The sequence below is a fragment of the Salvia hispanica genome, chromosome 3 (assembly GCF_029641045.1).
Source record: "Salvia hispanica isolate PSC_SH4W2 chromosome 3, Shi_PSC_v1, whole genome shotgun sequence".
NCBI classification, from domain to species: Eukaryota; Viridiplantae; Streptophyta; class Magnoliopsida; order Lamiales; family Lamiaceae; genus Salvia; species Salvia hispanica.
The window spans coordinates 65,980,362-66,003,309 of record NC_142694.1 but is presented as its reverse complement, the minus strand read 5'-3'; the positions used below and the strand labels follow the sequence as shown (position 1 = coordinate 66,003,309).

The window sequence follows — 22,948 nt, the reverse complement described above, 5'->3', positions numbered from 1 at the left end:
TAATCCGACGAAAATTTAGTTTTCAATTTTAATTTTATTGCACTAGCTGTTTTTCTCTAATTATTTTTAGTCCGATAATTTTAATTGTAATTGAATTAAAATATACAACAAATAAAATAAAGTGAAATGTGGCTAAAAAAAGTGTCCACTATTGCTGCGGACACTTTTTTTTGTGGCCGTGGACTAATAAAAAGTGGCTATGGACAAAAAAAAATTGTCCACCAAAAAGTGTCCACCTAAAGTGGATGCTCTAAGAGCATCGACGGCGCGGCGCCCGCCCCGATCGCGGCTAAGCCGCGGCGGGCTATTGCGGTGGACGCGTCCGCCCCGGAGGCGGACGGATTTGGTGGGGCGGAAGGGCTTTCGCCCCGAATGCGGCGAGGACGAGCCGGAGGAGAATAGAAGCGCGGCGGCCGCCGCGGCTATCTATTGCACGGCGAATCGCCCATCCCCCCCCCCCCCTCTTTAAATTTTGATTTTTAAAAAACTTTTTCTGCTTATTGACTTATCTAATTATTCTTCATTTGCTGTAACTAGCAGGAAGGTTTTGCCAACTCTCTTGATTTTGGCACATATAAAATGAATGCTGTTACTCCGGCTCATGAGGTATGTTTTTTTCTCCTTTAATCACTTCAATCTATTTTATTGTAAATACTTCGGAATTTATATACATATAAATTTTATGTTTTGTTGCAGCAAAATGAGGATGACTTTCTGGAGTCTTTGCTCTCCTCATTTCAAGAGGATCACATCCTCAAAGGATCGACATCAACCTTGTAGAGAAGAGGCTGTTGTTGATGTCTACATGTTTTAGGAATAACAATTATGTAATTTGTGGGCTGCGGGGGCAGGGGCGGCGGCGGCAGTGGGCGACGAAGAAGAGGCTGAGGTTTCCGACTCCGCCACCGAGTAGATGGTGACGGTGTTTTTATTTGTTTTTATATGTTTTTTTTATAAAATGTTCGTTGTACAATTTTCTGATATCCATTAATACAACGAATATTTGGTCTCATCATTTTTTTTAATTTTATTTCGTTTTCTAAATATTTTTAGTCCGATAATTTTAATTCTAATTGAATTAAAATATAAATTCTAATTGAAATAAAATATACAAAGAATAAAAATAAAGTGAAATGTAGCTAACAAAAGTGTCCACTATTGCTGCGGAAACTTTTTTTTGTGGCCGTGCACAAATAAAAAGTGACTATAGACAAAAAACGTAAAAGTGTCCGGCTAAAATGTCCACTCTATTGTGGATGCTCTAATACAGCACAGCAGGGTTGTCTATACAATGAGTTTGGCAGAGTTGTTGAAAAAGACGAATGATGGTGTGTGTGTGTGCGTGTTTGGACAGGAATTGATGTTTGAAAATGGTAGCTGGAGAATATTGATGAATGATGTATAATACTTGGCTGAGATTTATTGACCAAAAATATGTGAAGGGAAAAGCAATGCTACTACTGTTGAAGGGAACTTTATTGTACTCTTGTCTCTTGGTTAGGCCCAACCATCAACATCAAACCAAGATGTATAAATCAGCCAAAACTCCAATACATTACTATTTCCAGTTAAATGACAGCAATGCAGTCAATCTAGTCACTTTCCTTATTTTCCTATTGAGCCAGCATGGTTTCCTTTCCCCTTCCATAAATACTGCCTTTTCCATAAGTCTTTTATCACTTGAACAAACTTGTACAAAAATGTTGATGCCAGTGCAATCTCTGGCTCTGCCTCACTCCAAAATTATAAAAAACAGCACTAGTAGGGCAGCCTCGTTCGCCCCCGATCGCCTTTCACTTACCAAGAACGCACGGCAAGAGAAAGAAATCGACGTATTCGATGCATGGAACTACTTCAACGAGGGGCTGAGCCATACTCCCAAAATCCGCACCAAGAGTTTTCCCAATCACCATCACCCTCAGAAGCTAAAGAAAGAAGTTGTCCAAACTGCGGTCAAGGAACATCCGCCACTCGAACCAGAGAAGCCAAGCAAGAAGAGCTTGCTTGCCAGCATTGGCTGGAACTGCTCATGCTTGACCATGAGTGGAAGATCAAAACCAGGAAACAAAAGCAGGAGAGCCCAATTTGGCTCCCCAATCCCCATAAAAGGGAACAACTGCTTCAACGCGGCCTCAAGCCTAGCCATCCTCACTTGGGAAGAGGACTTCAAAATCCCTTCAACTTCAAGCGAAACGCACAACGACACTGACAGCGATGCAAGCTCAGATTTGTTTGAAATCGAGAGCTTCTACATCGACAACCCTTTTGAACCCACAACATGCTATCATGCTCCGGGCATAGAGTGGAGCGTTGTCACTGCCAGCGCTGCAGATTTCTCAGACTCAGACGACGCGTCCTCCACCATCCTGATGCCGTGTATAGAGAAATCCGGCTTGAACGCGAAAACTGCCTCCTTCCGTGAAATGCCAAAGATTTGGCCGAGTTTTCTCTCAGGCTGCAAGAGTCAGAAAGCTGTTGGAGTTGCGGGAGATGCACAGACGAGAAGACGGCCCATCACAGCCATGATGACAGCAAGCTTAGCTTAAATGCAAACAGCAGGCAAAGCTCACATGATCAACCTATATGCCAAATCAAGATCTTGTATACTTAAGTATTCCCTTCTTGTTAATTTTTTAGCAAAGAACATATGTCATTAGTAAATAAATGGTTGCCCTCTCTGTAATGTACCTATCTTCCAAACATTAAGGAGGCGTTCGCTTTTCTTCATATGAAAAGCTAAGAAATTAATCCTGGTCTCATTTGTAATGGTAGGGCCCACCTAAATGATTCTGTAAACCAGCGTTCGGTGTTCCAGAATTGTCTTTAGTATTGGAAATATATAAATTATTTTCTTAATTAAAGATGGGGTGTTCTGACCTAAATACCCTTATTTCAATTTGCAAAATTAATGATGCCTGCAAAACCAAATAACAGTGTTCCCAAAGCTTTTGAACATAAAATTCTGCTTCTAATCGAGCATCGAGCATCGAGCGTCGTGACCCAAACAACATCCAAAATTGAGGGAGAAAAGATGTTAGATCAAACCCATCTTGAACAAGGACCCAAATTTCATACAATGAGATCTCAATTTTCAATTAAAACCAACCCTCCCTCCCAAAAAATCCCAAATTTCAGATACTTCATATTCTTCAGCTATGACCCAAATTCTATAGTATGATACAAATAAAACCCTTTACTGACATGTATCTCAAAATCAAAGTAAGATACCTCCCTGCAAGCAAACCACCAGAATTCAACAATCCTCAAATCCCAACACACCCAAAATGCCACTCCCTCAATTGAAGTTTCAACTTCAAGTTCAGATTTTTATTCTCAAATCAGTGTAATGTCACGAATCAGTTGAACGTGGTCTGCGTCGAGGTGAGGATTCTGCTAATCGACCACCAACACTCACCTCGCCGGGAAGAGATCGACGCAATTTGGTAATCCAGTCGTGCAAGGCGGAGAACAGGTTGCCTAGGGCTGAGAGATTACGCGATAGAGAGAAATTTAGGTAAAGTGAATATTGGGGAAGATTAAAAAATGAGGAGGGTGTAATTGTAATCTTGTGTGCAATTCTGGATGTTCATGGTACTCCGAGAATTTAAAACCACCTCAACAACACGATTTGAAATTTTGACAATTCACAAAGGAACAGTGCGGGCCTGCTTGTTTTCTAGGGCCATGTAGAATTTAATCAGATAAAGCGAACGTCAGAATTGGAGCAGAAAAAGGCCCAAATCTGGCTATATCAGATACAGCGAACAACTCCTAAGTGAAATATTAGTGGTACACTAAGAGTTGATTGTGATATGACATGGCGGGTCTACAAAAGGGGAGACCAACAAGTTGTTTGACCAACAACCGTGGGAGAAAAAGGGGGAGAGTAGAAGCGGTCTAGAGAAGCACACATGCATCGACCACAAGATGGATAGTTGTTAGGACCGTCGACTGTACATCAGTTTGATATTGTCCGCTTTAGGTCCGGATTGGATCACCTACAACTTTTCCTACACGACCCCCTACTCCACCCCTCACAAACATGAAATATAGGCCCACTATCATATTTTATGTTTGTGAGAAGTGGAGTAAGGGGTGGTGTAGGAAAAGTTGTAGGTTTGGTCAGGCATGTTTCATTCTCCAATATGGTCTAAAGTTTGCAACCCAACAAACCTCCCCTCAAACTGAGACCACATCGAGACATTACGGGGGCACGACTTGAACTTGAGTCATCATGGGCTCAACTCGAACGTGGATCATCCGGGACCTGACCCAAGACACCATAGCTCTAATCCACTTGTTAGGATTGTCGACTGCATATTAATTTGATATTGTTCGTTTCGTGTTAAGTCCGTCGGCATGGATTTGTTTTTAGATCATTACTAAAAGACTTCATACTAATTAGTAGCTACAAACTTTTCTCATTCATCGGATATGGGATGTTTGTAACCCAACAATAAAAATGGACATTGGCGGACAGTCCTACCCAAAAGTTTTTTTTTTTTTTTACTTTGGAATTTTTTTAAATATTTGAAAACTACCTTGTTCAGCCCTCACAAAATCAATATCTGTGAAGACTAAAGTATTGAAATTTAAATGATAGGAGGGGCTGAATTTAAAATTCTGAAACAAATGAAGAAAACAACAATGGCGGATTGGAGGTCATAGATTAAGAAAGAAGAAGGCAGTTAATACTACAAATGACACGTTTTCCTTTTTAGTTTATCCCAATCAAGATGACACGTTTTCCTTTTTTAGAAACTCTCTCTCCAATTAATACACTCAACCACTTTTTTCCACCCCTATTAAAATATTCACCTTTCTTTCTCTCTTTATTTTAATACTTTCACCCACATTTTCTCTCTCCAATTAAACACATTAACCAATTACTCCTAAAACCTCGTGTCGGCTAAGGAATGTGTCATCTTAGCCGAGACGGAGGGAGTATATAGTAATAATAATATAATATTATTATTATAAAAAAGATATTCTGGAATCTGGCCTCCTTTTATGTGCTATTTACTGTTTGGTTATGCGTTGGTGTAGGTATTTTTTGTTTTTGAAAATTACTACTGCTTAAAATGATATACTGTCCTAGTAATATACTTTACATAGTAATAGAGGCATTTCTTTTCGGCACGAAGATTAAGAAAAATTGTGTTAGGTGAGTTATACAAGGGAGAATAAAGTAGAAAATGAAAAAAGGTAGAGAGACAAAGAGAGAGTAATGCAGGTGTGGAAATGTGTTGACTTTTACTAAAAAGAAAAATGACTCTATTACCATGGAACGTATTAAAATGACAAAATGACTCTATTACTATGGAACCGGAGGAGTATAAATCTATAATCCATACGTATTCTCTTCCGTATATACATAGTCCCTATAACTTTTACTCCTCGAGCATTGTATTTTCCTGTTCAATTTAATCATACAAAAGTTTGTTTTTCTAAAATTCTTCATGTAATACTTTATTAGGTGAAATTAATAATAAGAGTGTAAAAATAATTGTTATTGAAATTGTAGTGTAATTTATAGGACTTTTTTTGTTTATTGAGAAACTATTGATTTGAGTTTGAATTGTTGGGTCGAAGTTTTTCAAAGAATGAATACCGAACACATTCGGAAATAGTTTCAGTCAGTGAGAACACACATTATTTTAGTTGCCATAGTTCGAGTAAAACAATATAATTATAACATCGATCGTTTCATTTTAGCTAGGTATATATGTGTTGTTTTAGTTTCTATGTTCATTTTTATAGTCGTTGCGCTTGAGATTTTTATAATATGATACACTCCTATTTCAAAGTAAATGTCACACTTTTATTTTTTGTTTGTCCTATAAAAGATGTTATAATTTTTTTTAAAAAATTCTTTCTCTTATTAATATGAAAAAATATATATTTTCTCTCTTCACTTCACACACAAAACATCTCTAGAATCTCATTTCATCATCTAAATGCAACATCTACCCCGCGACGAAGAAATCATCACTTACATTAAAGCCCCTACTAAATAAATTTTCTGCGTCCACCACTAAAAATGGATCACCTAATCCGACTAAAGATTAAGAATTATTTTCATAATTGTGAGATGAATATATGATAATCCCCACAGGATACGCCAATAATTGAATAATTCCCAAGTCATAACTAAACTGCCAACTACCCTTGTATAAAGTAACATCGAGGAATAAAAGTTGATCTACTAGAAGTGTGTTGTTTACATATAACTAGTATCACACTTGTGCTATACACAGATTAATATATTTTTAAAACATTAATTTTTAATGTTAAATTAATTGAACAAAATTTGAATCAATATTAATAATGAACAATATAAGTTACAGTTTCATATTTATATGAAAATAAAAAATCTATACAAATCAATATTGAAACATAATAAATTTGAAACAAATCACATAATATAATGTTTAAACATTAAATCATGGAGTAGGAAGATAAAAATATATGGTGAAGAATTAAACACTATAAATAATTACTCATTATTTTTAAAACTTCTTTACACACTATATTAACTACTCCCTCCGTCCGCGAATAGGAGTCCCGGTTGATCATTTTCATCCATCCGCCATTAGGAATCCCGGTTAGACCATTTATCTTGGGAGTATAAAAAATGACCCCACTATTCCCTTGGTTTAGAAGCTGCAATTAATTTTAATCCACTTTGATTGCAATTTCTCACACTCTCTCTTAATGTTAGATTTCATTATTCCAAAGAATAAAGTAAATAATAATATAAATGGGTCTCAAATTCCACTATCCCACACTTTGATTATTACACTCAAACTTTTCTTAAAACCCGCACCCAACTCAACCGGGACTCCTATTTGCGAACAGAGGGAGTATAAAATTAAAATCAACCTAATCATTATTATAAATATAAACTAAAACTTCAATTCTCCACAAATTTAGAGGCTCCACTTGATCACAATTTTAATAATGAATTTATACATGCCGTTAGTTTTCACTTTTAATTCAACTAACATTAAAATACATTTGATGAAAAAAAAATTCACCATTATTGTGCATTCAATTTTCAATCGGCAATTTCATGATAATAAAAAGAAATTAGTCTTCTCTTCTTCCTGCAAATGCTAATTAACATAAACATAGACAGAGTCAATTCAATCGAAGTCACTTTGGCAAAAATCAACTCTCTATAAATAACAATGCACAAAACAACTTTTACTAATCAAAATCCCAATAAATGAAAAAATAAAATAAAAAGAAGAAAAAGGTCTGTTTTGATGCGAACCCAACCGACACGCATCATGCATCGAGCCCGCTCAAGGACGTACACCAAAAGAGGACGAGGAAGATGAGTAGGAAGATGCTAGAGTCCTTAGGCCTGTTCATAACAAGATTAAGACTCGAAGAGGAGGCCCAGAAGGAAGACCCGGGTGTCTCGAGAGCAATACACCAAATTCGGCTCTACCCCGTACCAAATCGGAACTGGGGGTCTGTTCAAACACCAATCTGCCTACTGAGACGATGTCCAAATTCTGATCCAAGACCACCATCATCTTCATCGTCGAAATACCTTCGCGTGGGTACCTCACACGCCCCAAACGGAGTTCAGATGAGAGAGATATGGCCGTTTGACGAAAGTCGCGCAGAGCTGCCGAGGAACTAACCGTGGCCGGGCGAAAACCGCCCGGCCGGGCAAGATAAACGCCCGGCGACAGAAGAAACGCCCGGGCAAGGTCCCAAAACGCCCGGGAAAGGTCCCAAAATGCCCGGGCGGGCGTTTTGGCCGAAAATGTCGTTTTTTGAAGCTTTAGAAGACTATTTTCCCTATTACTTTTGTTTTAGTATAAATACTCTTTTTAGGGTTTTCATTCTCAGCTTTTGAATATTTGTAAGAGACCATTTCTCCATATTTGAGAGCTCACCTTCTTCATCTTTTGAAGACTTATCAAATTCCTTCGGGTTGCATTCAATCATTTGCCGGGCTAAGGTTGATTGTAAAGGTATGCTTGCTAGTTCTTGTGTTGCTAGTTTGTGGAGCCATTAGATGTTTGTATGTGAAAGTGCCTTTGGAATTTCTTTCTTGTTCTTCACCTAAATCATAACACTTATCCATCATCTATCCTTTTATCCATTTTTTTTGTTCCATTTCTTGGGTTATCTTGTTCATTTGTTGAGTTTATTTACAAGAATAAGTCCGAGGCAAGTTCATGAGTCTTCAATCTATAAGATTCACATTAGTTTTGCTGCATTATATGAAGGTTTGATTTGATGATTATGTTGCCTGAATCTTAAATTGAATTAATGAAAATGCATATGTAATTCCCGAACTTTGATAGCACATTGTAAAGCACAACCTTTGGCAACACATTCATTTGCATTCATTGTACGCCATCCCAAAGAACTCAGTCAAAATCTTAATCATATCAGGGACTTGAGAGCCTGATCCATCAACTTCAACTGAATGTATATTCTCAATAGTCAATTCATCATTTGCTAGAGCCTTCTCCAGCGGCTTCTTCACACGCTCAAATTATACAAATGCTTTTTAAAGTATATTCATTTGTAGCTAACCTCCCACTCACTCACGTATATACTCTATTAATAAAACATGGGAAACTAATCTCCACTAATAAAAAGAAACGTGGGATATATAAATTAGTTAGATTCTATTCCTACAATTATGGATTTCAAATTTGTGTTAAATGAAAAAATGATTACCATTACGAGTTTTAAAAAATGATTACAATTGAATTATAAATTATTTATCTAAATACCCTCAAAATTCCCCTTGTTTTCCTAAATACCCCCAAAACTCCTCTTTTTTATATTGTATAGATATTGCCATCGCCTTCATTTGATTGGTTTTTGTTGATGGAGAAAATTGGTGTGCTTTTTAGTTGGTCCACAGGTAGGGACTTATGTTTTAAGGTAGATAATGGAATATATCAAGAAAATTTGACAGTTAAATATTAACTCCGTCCGTTATTAGAAGTCTCAATTCTTGGCTGTACGAATTTTAATACATGTTAAGAAAAGTAGGTAGAAAAAATTAATGGTCTCACTTATATATATTAATTTTAAATAAAATGTGAGTGAAATGAGTTAATAGGATATGAAACCCTTGAAACTCCTAATTGTGATGGACTAAAATAAAAAAATGGAACTCATATTCGCAGACAAAGGAAATAACGTTACAGCAAGACAAAAGACAATATATAATTGAGAAAATACCACATACCTAAATAAGATGGTGACGGGGGGAAAAGTGCATTTAGTCTACATTTGGATTGGTGATAATGTAAAAAGTGCATTTCTCCCATTGTAGTCCACTCATTCGTTAACGTGATGATTATGATGCATCTTGATTTGTGGCTTTGGTTGCAATGGTAGAACATCTTCAAGATTATATACAAAATTAAGGGTGCTAGAACATCTTCAATGAAAAAGAAATAAATTGTGAAAGATATATTTTTTATTTACCTTTTTAATGAATTCTAAATTTGAAAAATAGTAAATATCAAACTCACTATTTTTTATTTGTCTTTTAATAGGATTAGAAGGCAAACTTTTCAAACAAGAGGTGTTGATTTGCCTTTTAAGAGGATTACATATATCACTGCAATTCATTTCTATTATTTGGTGTGCCCTTTATTATTTCTGCAAGGCCCGCATTAATTGCTCTGGCTCGCTTAATTAAAAGTCATTCCTTTAGTTTTGGTAACTACCCAAGCTTGGCATGTTACAAAACAAGAGTTGGTTGTTTAATAAAAGAGGAAACTTGAATTACCTAAAAGTCAAACCAAACGCAAGAAATTGAACTCAGTAAATAATAATGGTCAAACCAAATATTTGTTATGTAACATGAATGCCATTAAAAAAGAAACATTAACAAGAGTCATTCATTTTCTAATGAAACAAAAAAAAAACCCAAAAGGAGAATTGCAACTCAAATTGTATTGAATAAAAGAACTTACAAATCTCTTTAGAAGTTCGAAATGCCCACAGTTCCGAAATCGGCGGTTACAGAAATTTTCGTACCGGAACCGAAACGCGAGGGTGTTTCCCGGTTAGGGTTCCTGTTCCAAAACCGCCAGTTTCAGTTTCAAACCGGAGGTTTTTTTGGTTCTGAACTACCAATTTTTTGGCTGTTTTTTTGGGTTCTGGATCGATTTTCGCAGTTTTGGTTTAGAGCCGCCCAAAACCTTCCAGCACGGTTTCGGTTTCGGAATTTTAGAACTGAACCGGCCCACGGTTGCAAAAGTGACGGTTTCGGTTCCATTTAAATCTCACAATTCTAGTTCGGAACCATAACGTTCCACGGTTAACCGCTCAAACCGTAAATCTTGGGCATATCCACTTTGGATAAATACTCCATATAGATTTGATTGGTGAACTTTCTGAAAAATTTAACCACAACATATTTATAAAATGGGCATTTTAAAGCTTTTTTTGTTTAATTCGAGTGAATATCATTATCCACAAAACAATTTTGTACAACTCAATTTTCTACGTAACAATTTCCATTCCCCAGTCTATAATAGCATGTTTGGTAGAGATTAAATTTTATAGAACAAAAATTGTTCATAAAATTCTATTCCTAGATGAGTTATCACCCCTATCAAACATGACCTAAGAGTATGTGTGCATCAATTGTAGCACGTAATCTACACTGCACACACTGTACCTATCTCATTCCTCCAAAAGAATCAAATAAAAAATTGTGAATAATTTCTCTCAAACTTTTTAAAGAATTTAGCGTGTAAATTTTGGTTTTTCATATGAATATATATTGCTTATGACTCAAATATATATATAAACGAAAACATTAAAGATGAAACATTTAATTTTTGGCATGAGATTTTATGTAGTGTTATTTTAGAAATTAATGAAGAGAGAATAAAGTAAGAAATATTGTTTCCATACAAAGAAATGTTTCATTTTTAATAAGACAGATGGAGTAGTAGTTGTATATTCTGTAAACAGTATAGTTTGACAAGCTACTGTTGGATCAAAATCTGATGTTCCAGATTTAGCTCTATTCAAAACACTCCTTCTCAATAACCAACACAGCAAAACCACCAACACAAAACAACCTATGAACATGTTTACAGAGGATATTGGTATATGCAAACGTCAAACCAACCTGAAACTCCATTGAAGTACAGTCAGTGGTTTATGATGAAGATGAGGACGGTCTCTGCGCAGTGACTCGGGCCGACATTGCCTGAAAGTGTTGTAGTGTGATATTTGTGTTTTCAATGGGATTGCTGTTGTTAGAAGCAGGTGAGGGAGACAAAAGGAGGAACATTACTGGAATGTATCAAGAAAGATTTGAAGAAAATGAAAAAATTAGGAAAAGAAAATAATTCAAATTAATTCACTTTGGGTTTCTTGTGTCTCTCGTTTGACATTTGTTGAGAACAAGGAAATATGCTTCAGAACCGAATAAAAGTTAGTGAAGACAAACATTTACACGTTTTCATCACAGGATTCCTGGTCACATTTCTATATTTTCTTCCTATTTACTGCATTTATGAAACTTTAATGACTAGAATAAAAGATCTTGTTAGAGAAAACTTATGCTACCAAAAAATGTATGAGATTGAGATGCGAGTATAGCACATTGCACGAAGAGAGAGTGAATTCATAGCTGTAGGTAATACGCAAATGATGTTACAAAGGGTGGAATTGAATAGTGACCATTGCAAGAAGAGATAATAGTTTCACTCAAAGAAAAATTGCATCTTTCAGAAATAAACTTGTCTAGACTGTCAACCAGTAGCACTTTCATGGCAAAAGCTAACCTGGAAATACTGGAGAAAAATTTCACGCAAGATACCGGTATAATCGTCTATCAGCATTATCCCTTTCCAAGAAATCTCGCTCTATAAGGGATTCAATTCGTTTCTTGATCTCCCCGGGGTTGGCCAGGAACCGTGACTGCAATTGTTTTGTCACCTCAGCAATGATATTATTATGATCCAGTACCCTCCTCGATTTCATGATTCTGACTATTGCAGCCTCAATCTGGGGCTTCCTATCTTCCTCCACCCTCTGCCTTGTCTCTTGCTTCTCTGGCTCAGATTCTTTTTGTGCAATCACAGTTCCTATTTTAACCTTTCGAAGTTTGCTGGTGAAATTGTCATTAACAGAAAATGCATCATCCTCTCCGATATCCTTGCTCATGGGCTCTTTACGAAGCACATTTTTCCCTTTTACGCAAGCTAAGGACTGCAGGCACCGTTTCAAGTCAGAAGATGGAATCTCTGTGGCCTGCTCAATCTCCTTGTAGCTAAGATGTTCGGTATTGTTGAACAGCATTAAAACACACATTTGATAAGTCGAAACATTCAACTCATACTTGTGTACATTCCCAAAGGTTGCTCTCAGATCAGCTGTTCCCATATTTGTCTGCCAGGTCAATCTCCTACCTGTATGAGTCCCCAGGTAATATGACCGAAACTTCTCGCAGAGAGTTGACAGCTCAGCTGGAAGGTTGCAAGTGTTGGTGGATTGAGTAGGCCACGACCCAGTAGTCAAAACTTGGACGACTAATGTCGGGCCATTCCCCAGCTCAGCACCGCAGGCAGCATAAAACCCTTGCATAGTGTCCTGAGACGTCTTCATATCTGTAAACATCCCTTCCAATTTTGATGTAAACTGATACCCACATTCAGTCTTAAGTTTGACAATGAGACTTCTTTCTGCATCATCCGATACTGTTTTTCCAGACAGGAGCCTCTTTGCCAAGTGCTGTTTGTAGTATTTCTCAAAAACATCTTTCTCCTGAAGGTAACGGAACAATATCATCACCTTATCAAGAATAAGCTCAACATCCTCGTCTTTCACTCCCTTCAGCCCTTTGCGTAGCTTATCATCCACAAACAAAGATATGTACTCCGGAGAACGAGGATTTAAATTGATGAAATACTCAAATGAAGAACTCAAGGCATTCTGGAATGTCTTGTCATTGCTGAATGCCGAGCTTATGATTTTATCATACTTATCCCTTTTCTCAAGGAGTGTCTCAACAAACTCCACTGGATTCTTCGATTTCTCTGGATCAGTAACAAGCTGTTTGCCTGTATCTCTGATGTGGGACGTCATAACATCCCTAATTGTGGAGAGGCCATCTGAAACACGACGGAATAAGTTGTACATCCTTGCCAAGTCTTCAGATTTATCATCCAGAAGCATCTTTACCAGCCCTGAGTTCTCCATATGAACCAATCTAAGCATATGGTTGGCTATCATCTCCTTTTCTACAACATTGGTTATCTTAGGTTCAGTCTTTGTGTCTAAGTAATGTGATACCCTGTCAATCTCTTCATTTAAACGCCTTTCAGCTTTCTTCAGGTAGTCCGCACAATCACAACACTCAATATATTCCTGAGATTCTGCCCGATAGTAATCAGCAGAAACGTTAAGAAATGGTTTCTCAAAATCTTCTTGGTAGACTGAAGGTCCCAAATCCATTAGCATTTTGATAATGTTTCTCATAAGCCCTCTGTTGATGACTTCACCTGTGCGTTCCCTCTGTATCAGTTCAAGAATGGTGTTTAAAAGCCTTGACTGGATTTTACTAGAGTGAATGACATAGTCCCTCCAGAGGTTTAGCCCGAGCTCATGAACAGGGGTCTTATGGGTGCTTGGGATGAATGTCCTGTCCATATACATTAGTATGTCACGGATCATTTGCAATGCTTTATTGTGATCGTTCCATTTGGCATTAAGTTCATCCAGGAACGAAGCACCTTGGGCATCTTCTATAGATTTGGACATTGACTGAAGATGGAGTGTCATTGTCGACACAAGTCCAGAATATAGCTTCTCCCCGAATTTATGTAATACCATATTGTAAGCATTTCTGGATGAACAGAAATTCAAATTAGAGACCCAATATGTTACAGTAGGAATATGAGATTTGGGAAAAAAATTAATTGTTTCATACTCAAGTAAGGATTTGCTTCAACCAAAAGAAACATATGTTCAGAATCAAAGCTTCTACTTTTTCTTTTCCGGAAAACGTACCTCTACACACGACACAGCATATAAAAGGAAGTTTCTCTTCGTAAAACATATGTTCAACATATCTAATTCTCCTCGTTCAAACTCTTATGATAGATTTGCGTATAGACTCTTTTAACATTCCACAACTCAAATGACCTTGTGCTTTCTTTTCTACATGAGCATAATGGAGACAAAGTAGGATTGCAGAGGGATCAATTAACTGAAACAAAGTCTTCATCGAGACGGTTTACTATACATACATATTCAGAAGCAATGTTCTTCCCATTCCATAGAGATTAGTGTTGTTGTAATAATAAAAACAGAGGACAAGCCATCCATGATACCATAACATGTGCAAATTCTATTTAAACCCTTAAACAAAATTCGTCGATACAGTTTTGTATACATACACATTCACTACGAAATCCTCGATCAGTGTAAAATCGGATAATTTCACATCAAGTAAGTGTAAACTATGCACCATGGAATTCCACTTGAAGATAACATTGTTTAATGTGATAATAAGGTAAAAGGAAAGAAGGTAATCCTTATCCCAGCACATGAAAACATTAATCAGCTACCATTACTTCCATAGAAATGGCGGTAAAACAGGTTCGAATGAATACCAAATCAAATCAGCTACAGAATCATCCATCAATATAAAGCAAAGTAGAAATACAACAAGTATATGCAGACAATTGAAGCTACAAACGAAACCGTAAAAAATGACTTAAAAAAGAAACTTGGCGAAATTGGGGGAAGAAACAGCAAAAACAAACCTGTATAGTTCTTCAAAACTAAGCCCGCTAGCGTTATGATTGTAAATCTCTTTAATAGCATCCTCTAAAACCTTCCAAGTCTTTTCGGCATACTTGGGATCCACCACCACTTTGTGCTTGAAAGCTTCAATCTGAAAATTCCTCTTCTTCGGCCCGCTGCTCATTCTTAGGGTAAAATTGATGACGCAATTTTAGGGATTTTCTCAATTGATTGACAAGCGAAAATCCAGGTTTAGGGAATGAAATTGGAGCTGAATACCGCTGATAGATTGGATTGAAGGCCGAGTTAGTCCACCACCATGAACAGGATTTCGGGATTATTGATCAAAGGAGCAAATGTTCTGCATTTGTTTCCAAGGTTTTGGTGCTAAAGCTAAACTGATGATTTTCATTAGGGTGTGTGCGGTCGAATCGAGTTGATAATTATAAGAGCGGAAATTGCAGGAAACCACACAATCCTCCATTTTTCGATTCCCTTGTTCCAGCAAAACTAATCCATATTTTCATTTGAGTAATACTCAAAATTGGTCATGCAAGACCTAGTTATTTTACGATTTTAGTTTCAAACATTATGTTTTGAAGTTTGAATCCCGAACATTTCAACTCGAATTACAATCGGTCCAAAATTGACGATTCCGTCGTTTGACCCTATTTTGACACAACTAGCATTATCACTCGTACTATGCACGGGATATATAACATTTTCAAATAATAGAGATAAATTTTAAGGTAAGTAGATTAAAATATTAAAAAAAAAACTAATAAAGAGAAATGTACTTTTATCAACTCACTTTAAATAAAACATGTCATATCTAACAAAACGATTGTATACAGTTTTTATTTTTTGTATGAGTGAAATAAAATCAAATAAAACAAATGACAAAGTGGAGATGTGCGACTAAGAAGTAAAGAGTTTGTGTTAATCATAATTCATAATAAGATATACACATAAAGGATGCGACTAAGAATCAAAGAGGAAAACATCATATAGTTTGAATAAATAAATAGTTCATACAATTTGAATAAGATATACATATAAAGAGGAAAACATCATATAATTTGAATAAATAAACATGTCACGACCGCATTTTGCTAAGGATAGAGAAAGCGGGTAAACCGCGACTAATGAGAGGGATTAAAGAAGCGGGGGAAAGAAAAGGGCTAGAACTTGAGAATTTGCACAAAGGCCAATGTCGATTGATATCATCGAAGCCAAGTATTTTATTACATGATCTTGAAATAAATCAGAGTTAATGGTGAGGTTCTACAATTCTAAAAGCACAAAAGCACGGCGGAATAAGTCCTTGCTAAACGACTTCGTGTATGAAGACACGAATAGTTGGGAGATCAACTTGATTATTCCGATCATCACTCCATCCTCTTGACGTTCAACCTGCACATTTATAATTACATGCAGGGCTGAGTACAGGAGTACTCAGTGGACACGTGCCGAAAACAAAACATACATTATATAGTTGTCAATCCATCACAGTAACACACGAGGGTTTTTCTTTAAAGGCCCGAGCTTACTAAGTTCTTTTGTGAGCTAAAAGTTCGACTGCAGACTAGGTTCCTTCATCATTAATAATTCATCATTCATCATTCCATTCATTCATAAATCCATTCCATGCATTCATCAATCCATTCCATCCATTCGTGAATCCATTCCGTTCGTGAATCCATTCCATTCATAAATCCATTTCGTTCGTGAATCCATTCCATTCATAAATCCATTCCATTCATGAATCCATTCCATGACATTCAATTCCATGACATTGACATTCAATGACATTCAATTCCATTCATCAAAACAAAACATTTATGGCATGACAACGATTTTGAAAAGAATCATAGTTCCATTTTGAGAAAAGATGATTTTTTCTAATTACGCAAGTATTTGATTTATATCCACACTAGTGTGTTGGATATTAAGAGAAAGTCCACCTGATATGCTTATTATTCGATTCAATTATTCGCTTTGACTACACTTGCCCTCGAGCAATTTATCATTTGAAAATAAATAGCGTGACACGCTAATTAGTACTTGAACTATTTCACCTTAGAAGAATGCATGCATCCTATTGGGGAGCACCTATATCTCAGTCTCGTCTTAAATGATTTTTCTTAGTCCTACCTCGGCTCCACTACTCTGCAAAACTTAATTATTCACTTTACTAAGTTCGGAGAAATTCTATTATCTTTAAAATAATTACTTGAGCATTTAATATGGATTCTTGGAAAATCCCTTCTTAAATCTTTCCTTTGAATTTTTCTTAAGGCAGCCCATGGCGTCGCGGGGCGTCGCCAGTCAGCCCTTTGCATCTTCAACTTTGACATTTTTCATCAACTTTAGTAATTTACTCGGGAACTTAATCAATTAAGCCAATCAACTTTCGAGCTCCAAGCTCATCACCATAAATAATTTCTAACCTAAAGCTTAAATTAGTAGGCTCAGACTTATTCCACCAATTCAATCCAATCAAGGCATAAACGATCTCGGCCCAACTAAATATAGGAGGCAACCCACTTGTTTAATATTTTACTACCATTGCTCAACAATTAAAATCTCATCAAATTTCTTTTATCAACTTGCATCGGCCCATTACTTTATTTACTCAATTTGGCCCAAAACAATTAACCTCTTGACCCAACAATTAAATAGTAATATCCAAAAACAACATTTAATTCATTTAGGCCCATGCTGAATTGATAAGGATTCATGTATTTTATGATCCATTTTCCAAGAATTTACCCATTTATGATGTTTGATCTAACAATTCTGTGAGGCTATTTTCAATTTCTCAACACAAATCAAAAGATAATAAAAGATCCAACCAACAAAAATTGAATCTAAACAAGAATGGATGGAAGATTAGGAATGGAAAGCATGTGTATAATGACGAGATAAAAGAGTTATGACCATAGGACCTTGACCAAAAGAATGGAAACAACCCTAGGCAACTTTCAATAGCTCTATCACCCCTTGGCTCCACTACTCAATGGATACACCCCATTGATGCATACCTCTACTTGAATCAATTTATGAAATTAAAACAAGCAATCTTCAAGAAAGGAATTGGATACATTCCTCAAAGAGGAAAAACTCACAAAGGAGATATCTTTAATTCAATCACAATCTTATCTAGAATGAAAAATGATATCAAAATATATTTATACTAAGGGTCCAAAATGTGGAAAAAGGCCCACAAAATCTAAGTCTCGGATGATTCACCTGGTCGGGTGAATTGCAGGGTGCAAAACACCCGCCCGGGTATTCTCTCTGGACTCCCCCATTTCGCCATTTCACCCGGTCGGGTGATTTTCATAATGAAAACACCGGCCGGGTGTTCTTTCTGGAACTCTACGCCAGTTCTGCGCGACTTCTGTAAAACCGCCATAACTCCCTCATTCGGACTCCGATTGAGGCGTGCAAGATACCCACGCGAAACTGTTTCCAAGACAAAGACGATGGTGGCTGTTTCATATCTATCGGATATCATCTCGATAGGTCGGTTGCCGGTTGAATCCAGCTGTAGTTGAAATCCTTGACGCACGGCTTCCATGATCGTATCATCCTCCCCTTCTTGGAAAGGATTTGTCCTCAAATCCGAGCCTTCTCTATTCCTCGCATCCTCGGGCGGCCCTATAGCTTTATTGAATCCTTGGAATGTCTTCACTCTCTTCCTTGGACCCCAATCAATCCATGGCTCACGTCGAGGTGAAGACACTTGACGTCTAGCACTCATGGTCATATCATCCTCCCCTCCTTGGGAAGGATTTATCCTCAAATCCGGGTTCCGCACACCTACAAAATAGAACGAGAGCAAATCAAATATCAAAGTACGATGATAAAGATTGAGACCACTAACGGCTCGAAGAGACAATACTACACCAAAGACGTTGTATGGACTTCCAAATTTATGTTCCCTCAAGCTCAAGGCCAAGTCACAATAAATATGAGAACACAAATTAATGAATCCTTTCATGTCCAAATCTCACCCATAAGAAATCAAGACAAACTCATCAAGATACCCTTCATACCAAAACTCAAATAATTTCACAATATAGGTACAAGATGTGGGTGCAAATAAACATAGGCATTCCTTCACAATGTAGTCTCAAACAAAGCCATTAGATATAAAGTTCTTCACAAATAGACCATAAAACATCCCAACTCCATTGAATGGTTTGATGGGCATGCAATAAATGTTAGAGTTTGTATACTAGAAATCACCTTTCGAGTGATTGAATACTGTTAAAACTCTTATTTTATTTTCAAAAGGAATAAACAGATTATTTTTGTCATAATGGATGTTTATTACATGTTTAAATGTATAAGTAACTTAACAAAGTCTAAGTCTTTGTTTTAGTAGACCGGTTGTGGGCGTCATTCACTTTAAGGTAACACGGTCAGTTCTAAACAAAGAAAAAGAAGAATTTCACAACCTAGATAGGCTTAAACTACCTATCGTGAAAGGTTGCAATGTCAGTCCGATTATTTCTAAAGCCTTACTGAAATAAGATGACGTTGGTGTGGTATAGCACTGAATGGATCTAACAGCGAGACAGTCTTTATGCTATCTACTGAAAGACGAGGTCTTGTAAATTATCATTTCTTAATCAATGTACGTTAGCATTGAGCATACGGTATTGATTATGCACTACTTTGACTTACCAAATTGGTGCGGGTTTTTCGCAACCCAATAAGCCTGGTATATTGGGTACTGGTGATTCATATCTAGGCGTGCTAGGATTGCTATTATGTTGAATCGCGCGCGAGGTGAGTCTCGTTTGATAACATCCTCAAGAGAAGCTTGAAATAAGGTTTTATTATTCGGAACCTAGCTAGTTGGAGTTTAATTACTCTATGAATAATAAATAAGATTTTCTTGTTGAGTCCTCTCTTGGAATAAATAAGATATTAATTGATTAAGTCCATAGCAGACAATAATTAATTAATGGATGTTTCTATCTTAAGTGCGGGAAATAAATATCAAGTAATGGAAACCCGAAGTAATGGGGAGTGCAATATTACTTCTGTAGTGGCTGCTCGTAATATTCCAATTATAAGATTATATTAAATTGGGTTTAAATTAATTAGTAAAAAGCTAATTGGAGGAGCTCATATCCAAAGCGTTCCATAAATCCCTGTCTGGGCCCAATATGTGACTTATTATAAATAGGAGAATAAAGGAGATAGAAAATACACTTATTTTTCCATAAAATTTTCGTCCCCCTCTCTACTTAGAAGAGGGACGATTTTATTTTCTCCTCCGAGGGAAAGGATTTCCGTCTTCTTTATTTAAGTCCTAGTACACTGGTGAGATCAGCCCACCCTGATATCAGTTTACAGTCCGGGAACCAGACAGAAGATCCGTGGTTTTGTACTAAAGATCTTTACGTGGAGAAGGCGCTAGCTATCTTCGATTCTTTGGAGAATCATCAAGGTATAATGGCTAAACAGTAGAAAAGCATGTTTTAGGTTTCAATTAATTTAAAGCATGTTTTATTTGAGTTATGAGCATGATACATGTGATAATTACGCGAATAGAATTTGTCTAAATAATCTTCCAAATAGATCAGAATGATTATGTAATTGATTTATGTGAGCGCTTCCGCTGCCAGTTCCTTTAATAAAAGCAATCAACATGCCAAAACACACATGCCCCAAGCACCTTTTTTCTATTTGGTTCGATCATCCCCATACAAATGATGCCCAAATTCTTGAACATCTTCACAAAAGATTTGACATTCTCAACAAGACTAGGCATATACAAGAAAGGGTCCTCATAGTGTGTATATTCAAAGTAACCGAATAAGGTCTATTCACAAGATTCATATTCTCAAGGTTAAGCAACAAAAGACCATAAGGAACCATTGATACATCATTCTTGCTCAAATGAGAGCTACTCCACAAATTGACAAGCCCATATTCAACACATAGAGTAGGTTCATCACAACACACATCAAGCTTGCAAGAAGGATTATCATTTAACAAACAAAGTTCATCAATATGGATTTCATCCCATTGCCCCATCAATTTCAAGAGATTATCAAACATAAGGGAGCAATGTGTCCATAAACCTTCATGCACGACATGGAGACAAGACACAACACCATGCATATGACACTTGTAAAAAACTACATCAAGTATCATAAGAAATGTTTCCAAATTAGCCCCACACAATTGCTCTAGCAATTTTATAACAATACCACAAACATGAGAATGATGCAATTTTATGCCATTAATCACAACATCATCCTCAAGAGACATATGACTGAAAAAATCCTTCACAAAACGGCCATAGAACACTCCAATCCCTTTGAAGGGTTTAACTACCTTGCAATGAAAACATAGCAAACACCAAGTTCTAAAGTCATTATCTATTTTACTCCTCTTGGTCCTACTATTCTCATCCACATACTCATGAAGCTCAGGCTAACAAAAGAAAGATTAGACATCTTAGCATGAGAAGAAGTCACTCCAACATTCAAGGTAGATTTCACAAGAGAAATTTCATGTCTTTCAATGCTTGGATTTATGAAGAAAGGATCAACATATGATTCAAAGATAGATTTAGCATTCAAAGATTCAAGCTCATGAGACCACTCTTTACACAAGTCATCAATAACAAATCTATCAACACAAAGGGACTTCTCTAGTGTAATCATATGCAAGGGGGCATCACAAGGAGACAAGGATAGTGCACTTGAATCTTGGGCAAGGAGTTCATCCACTTGCCCTTGTTCCTCTTGATCCTTCTCCGGGGGCATAGTTTCCAAGCCATGTGCAATTTGATGCTTCACTTTCATGTCTTTGCTCTAACCTGAAACTTGCATCATTTTGCATATTGGTATAGTTTATTTTATAATTGCATATTTATTTATAATGTTAATTGTAATAATTATATGTTATATATATATATATATATAAGTGGGTATGTGTAGGTGTATTTTAAGTAGTAAATAAATAATTTTAAAGTTTGGGCATGTGTAATAACGTGAGTGTGTGCATGGACTAGTGTGATCTCATTTTCTTATATCTATCCTATTAGGTAATACAATAATAGTATTAAGTTTTTAGTAGTGTACGTGTGATGAGTATAGGTAAAGATAAGCCAAATTATTATTTTTTTTATTCAGCTTAAGTCGGCAGAACAGAAACTTAAACTTATATATTTATATACGTGAGTGAGGTATTAGGAGGAAAGACAGAAACAAAAGTTCTTAGGAGAAAAAAAAGAGAGGCGAACGAAAGTTAGAAGAAGTGGAAATGGAAATAGAAACAAAAATAGATTGATGGTCGAGGAATAAATTAGTAGATGGAATCAGGAGCTTAATCAGTTAACCTATCGTATCCAGGTGTGTATAAATCACACTTTTAATTTTACATGTTTTATGTGGTTAATTGCTATGTGTTAGAGTGGAGTGAATATTTGGATTATATGATATGAATTTGATATAGTTGTGTTATTTGGAATTATTTGGTGGAATGTGATATGGATATGTAATTGGTGCAATGGATAAATAAAAGTGCAATTGATATATTTTATATGGCATTAGAAGTACTTGAATAATTGGATTAAAGAGGATATGTGACGGTCTTGCCCTGGGTTCTACGAGTCAAAGAAAATATGCAAAGAGGGGCCTTCGTGTAAAGGTCAAAAATGCAAAGAGGGACCTTCGTGGAAAGGTCAAATCAAAGAGGGGCCTTTGTGGAAAGGTCAAAAATGCAAAGAGGGACCTTCGTGGAAAGGTCAAATCAAAGAGGGGCATTCGTGGAAAGGTCGAATAATTAAAAGGGACCTGCAGGTCGTATACAATGGAAATCCCGGGCAGATACCAGGCTTGATCAGTCACATAATAATAAACTGAACAAAGTGGCATATGCATATGTATGTGAAATTGTTTCTAATATTTGTGGGTTATTGTTAAATATATTGATTAAAGAATATGTTTGATTTTGGGATGTGGAATTAAAGATAAGGTTTATATACACTGAGTTGTGGCTCATATAAACCACTAATATTTTTCAGGAATAAGATATCAATGATGCGTGGGTTGTTGTGAGTTACAGTTATTATAAGGGTCGGCGACTGACATGTTTTGGCAACCTTTTCCTCATCATTTTTGCATGTAGATAATTGTAAAGTATATAGAGTGGTGAG

General features: G+C 36.5%; 1 protein-coding gene and 2 pseudogenes across 4 annotated transcripts; 1 reads left to right on the top strand and 2 right to left on the bottom strand.

Annotated features, from left to right (window-relative positions):
• The first annotated feature begins 1,603 nt into the window (after positions 1-1,603).
• LOC125215887 (uncharacterized) lies at positions 1,604-2,892 on the top strand (annotated as a pseudogene).
• Positions 2,893-10,369: 7,477 nt separating this feature from the next.
• Positions 10,370-15,284, bottom strand: LOC125215169 (cullin-3A-like). Of its 4 annotated transcripts, XR_016137295.1 has the most exons (4): positions 14,781-15,284; positions 11,796-13,858; positions 11,135-11,215; positions 10,370-10,388 (listed from the first exon to the last, which is right to left on the bottom strand). XR_016137295.1 is itself a non-coding variant. In XM_048116504.2 (3 exons), the coding sequence occupies exons 1-2, from the start codon at positions 14,942-14,944 to the stop codon at positions 11,818-11,820; spliced, it is 2,205 nt and encodes a 734-aa protein (XP_047972461.1). In that variant the 5' UTR covers positions 14,945-15,284; the 3' UTR covers positions 10,924-11,258; positions 11,796-11,817. The 4 variants fall into 4 exon arrangements, 3 of the variants coding, with proteins under 3 accessions (XP_047972461.1, XP_047972460.1, XP_047972459.1); XM_048116504.2 differs by lacking the exon at positions 10,370-10,388 and having other exon boundaries at positions 10,924-11,258; XM_048116503.2 differs by lacking the exon at positions 10,370-10,388 and having other exon boundaries at positions 10,924-11,215.
• A 5,230-nt stretch (positions 15,285-20,514) lies between these two features.
• Positions 20,515-21,593, bottom strand: LOC148931256 (uncharacterized; annotated as a pseudogene).
• Positions 21,594-22,948: the final 1,355 nt, after the last annotated feature.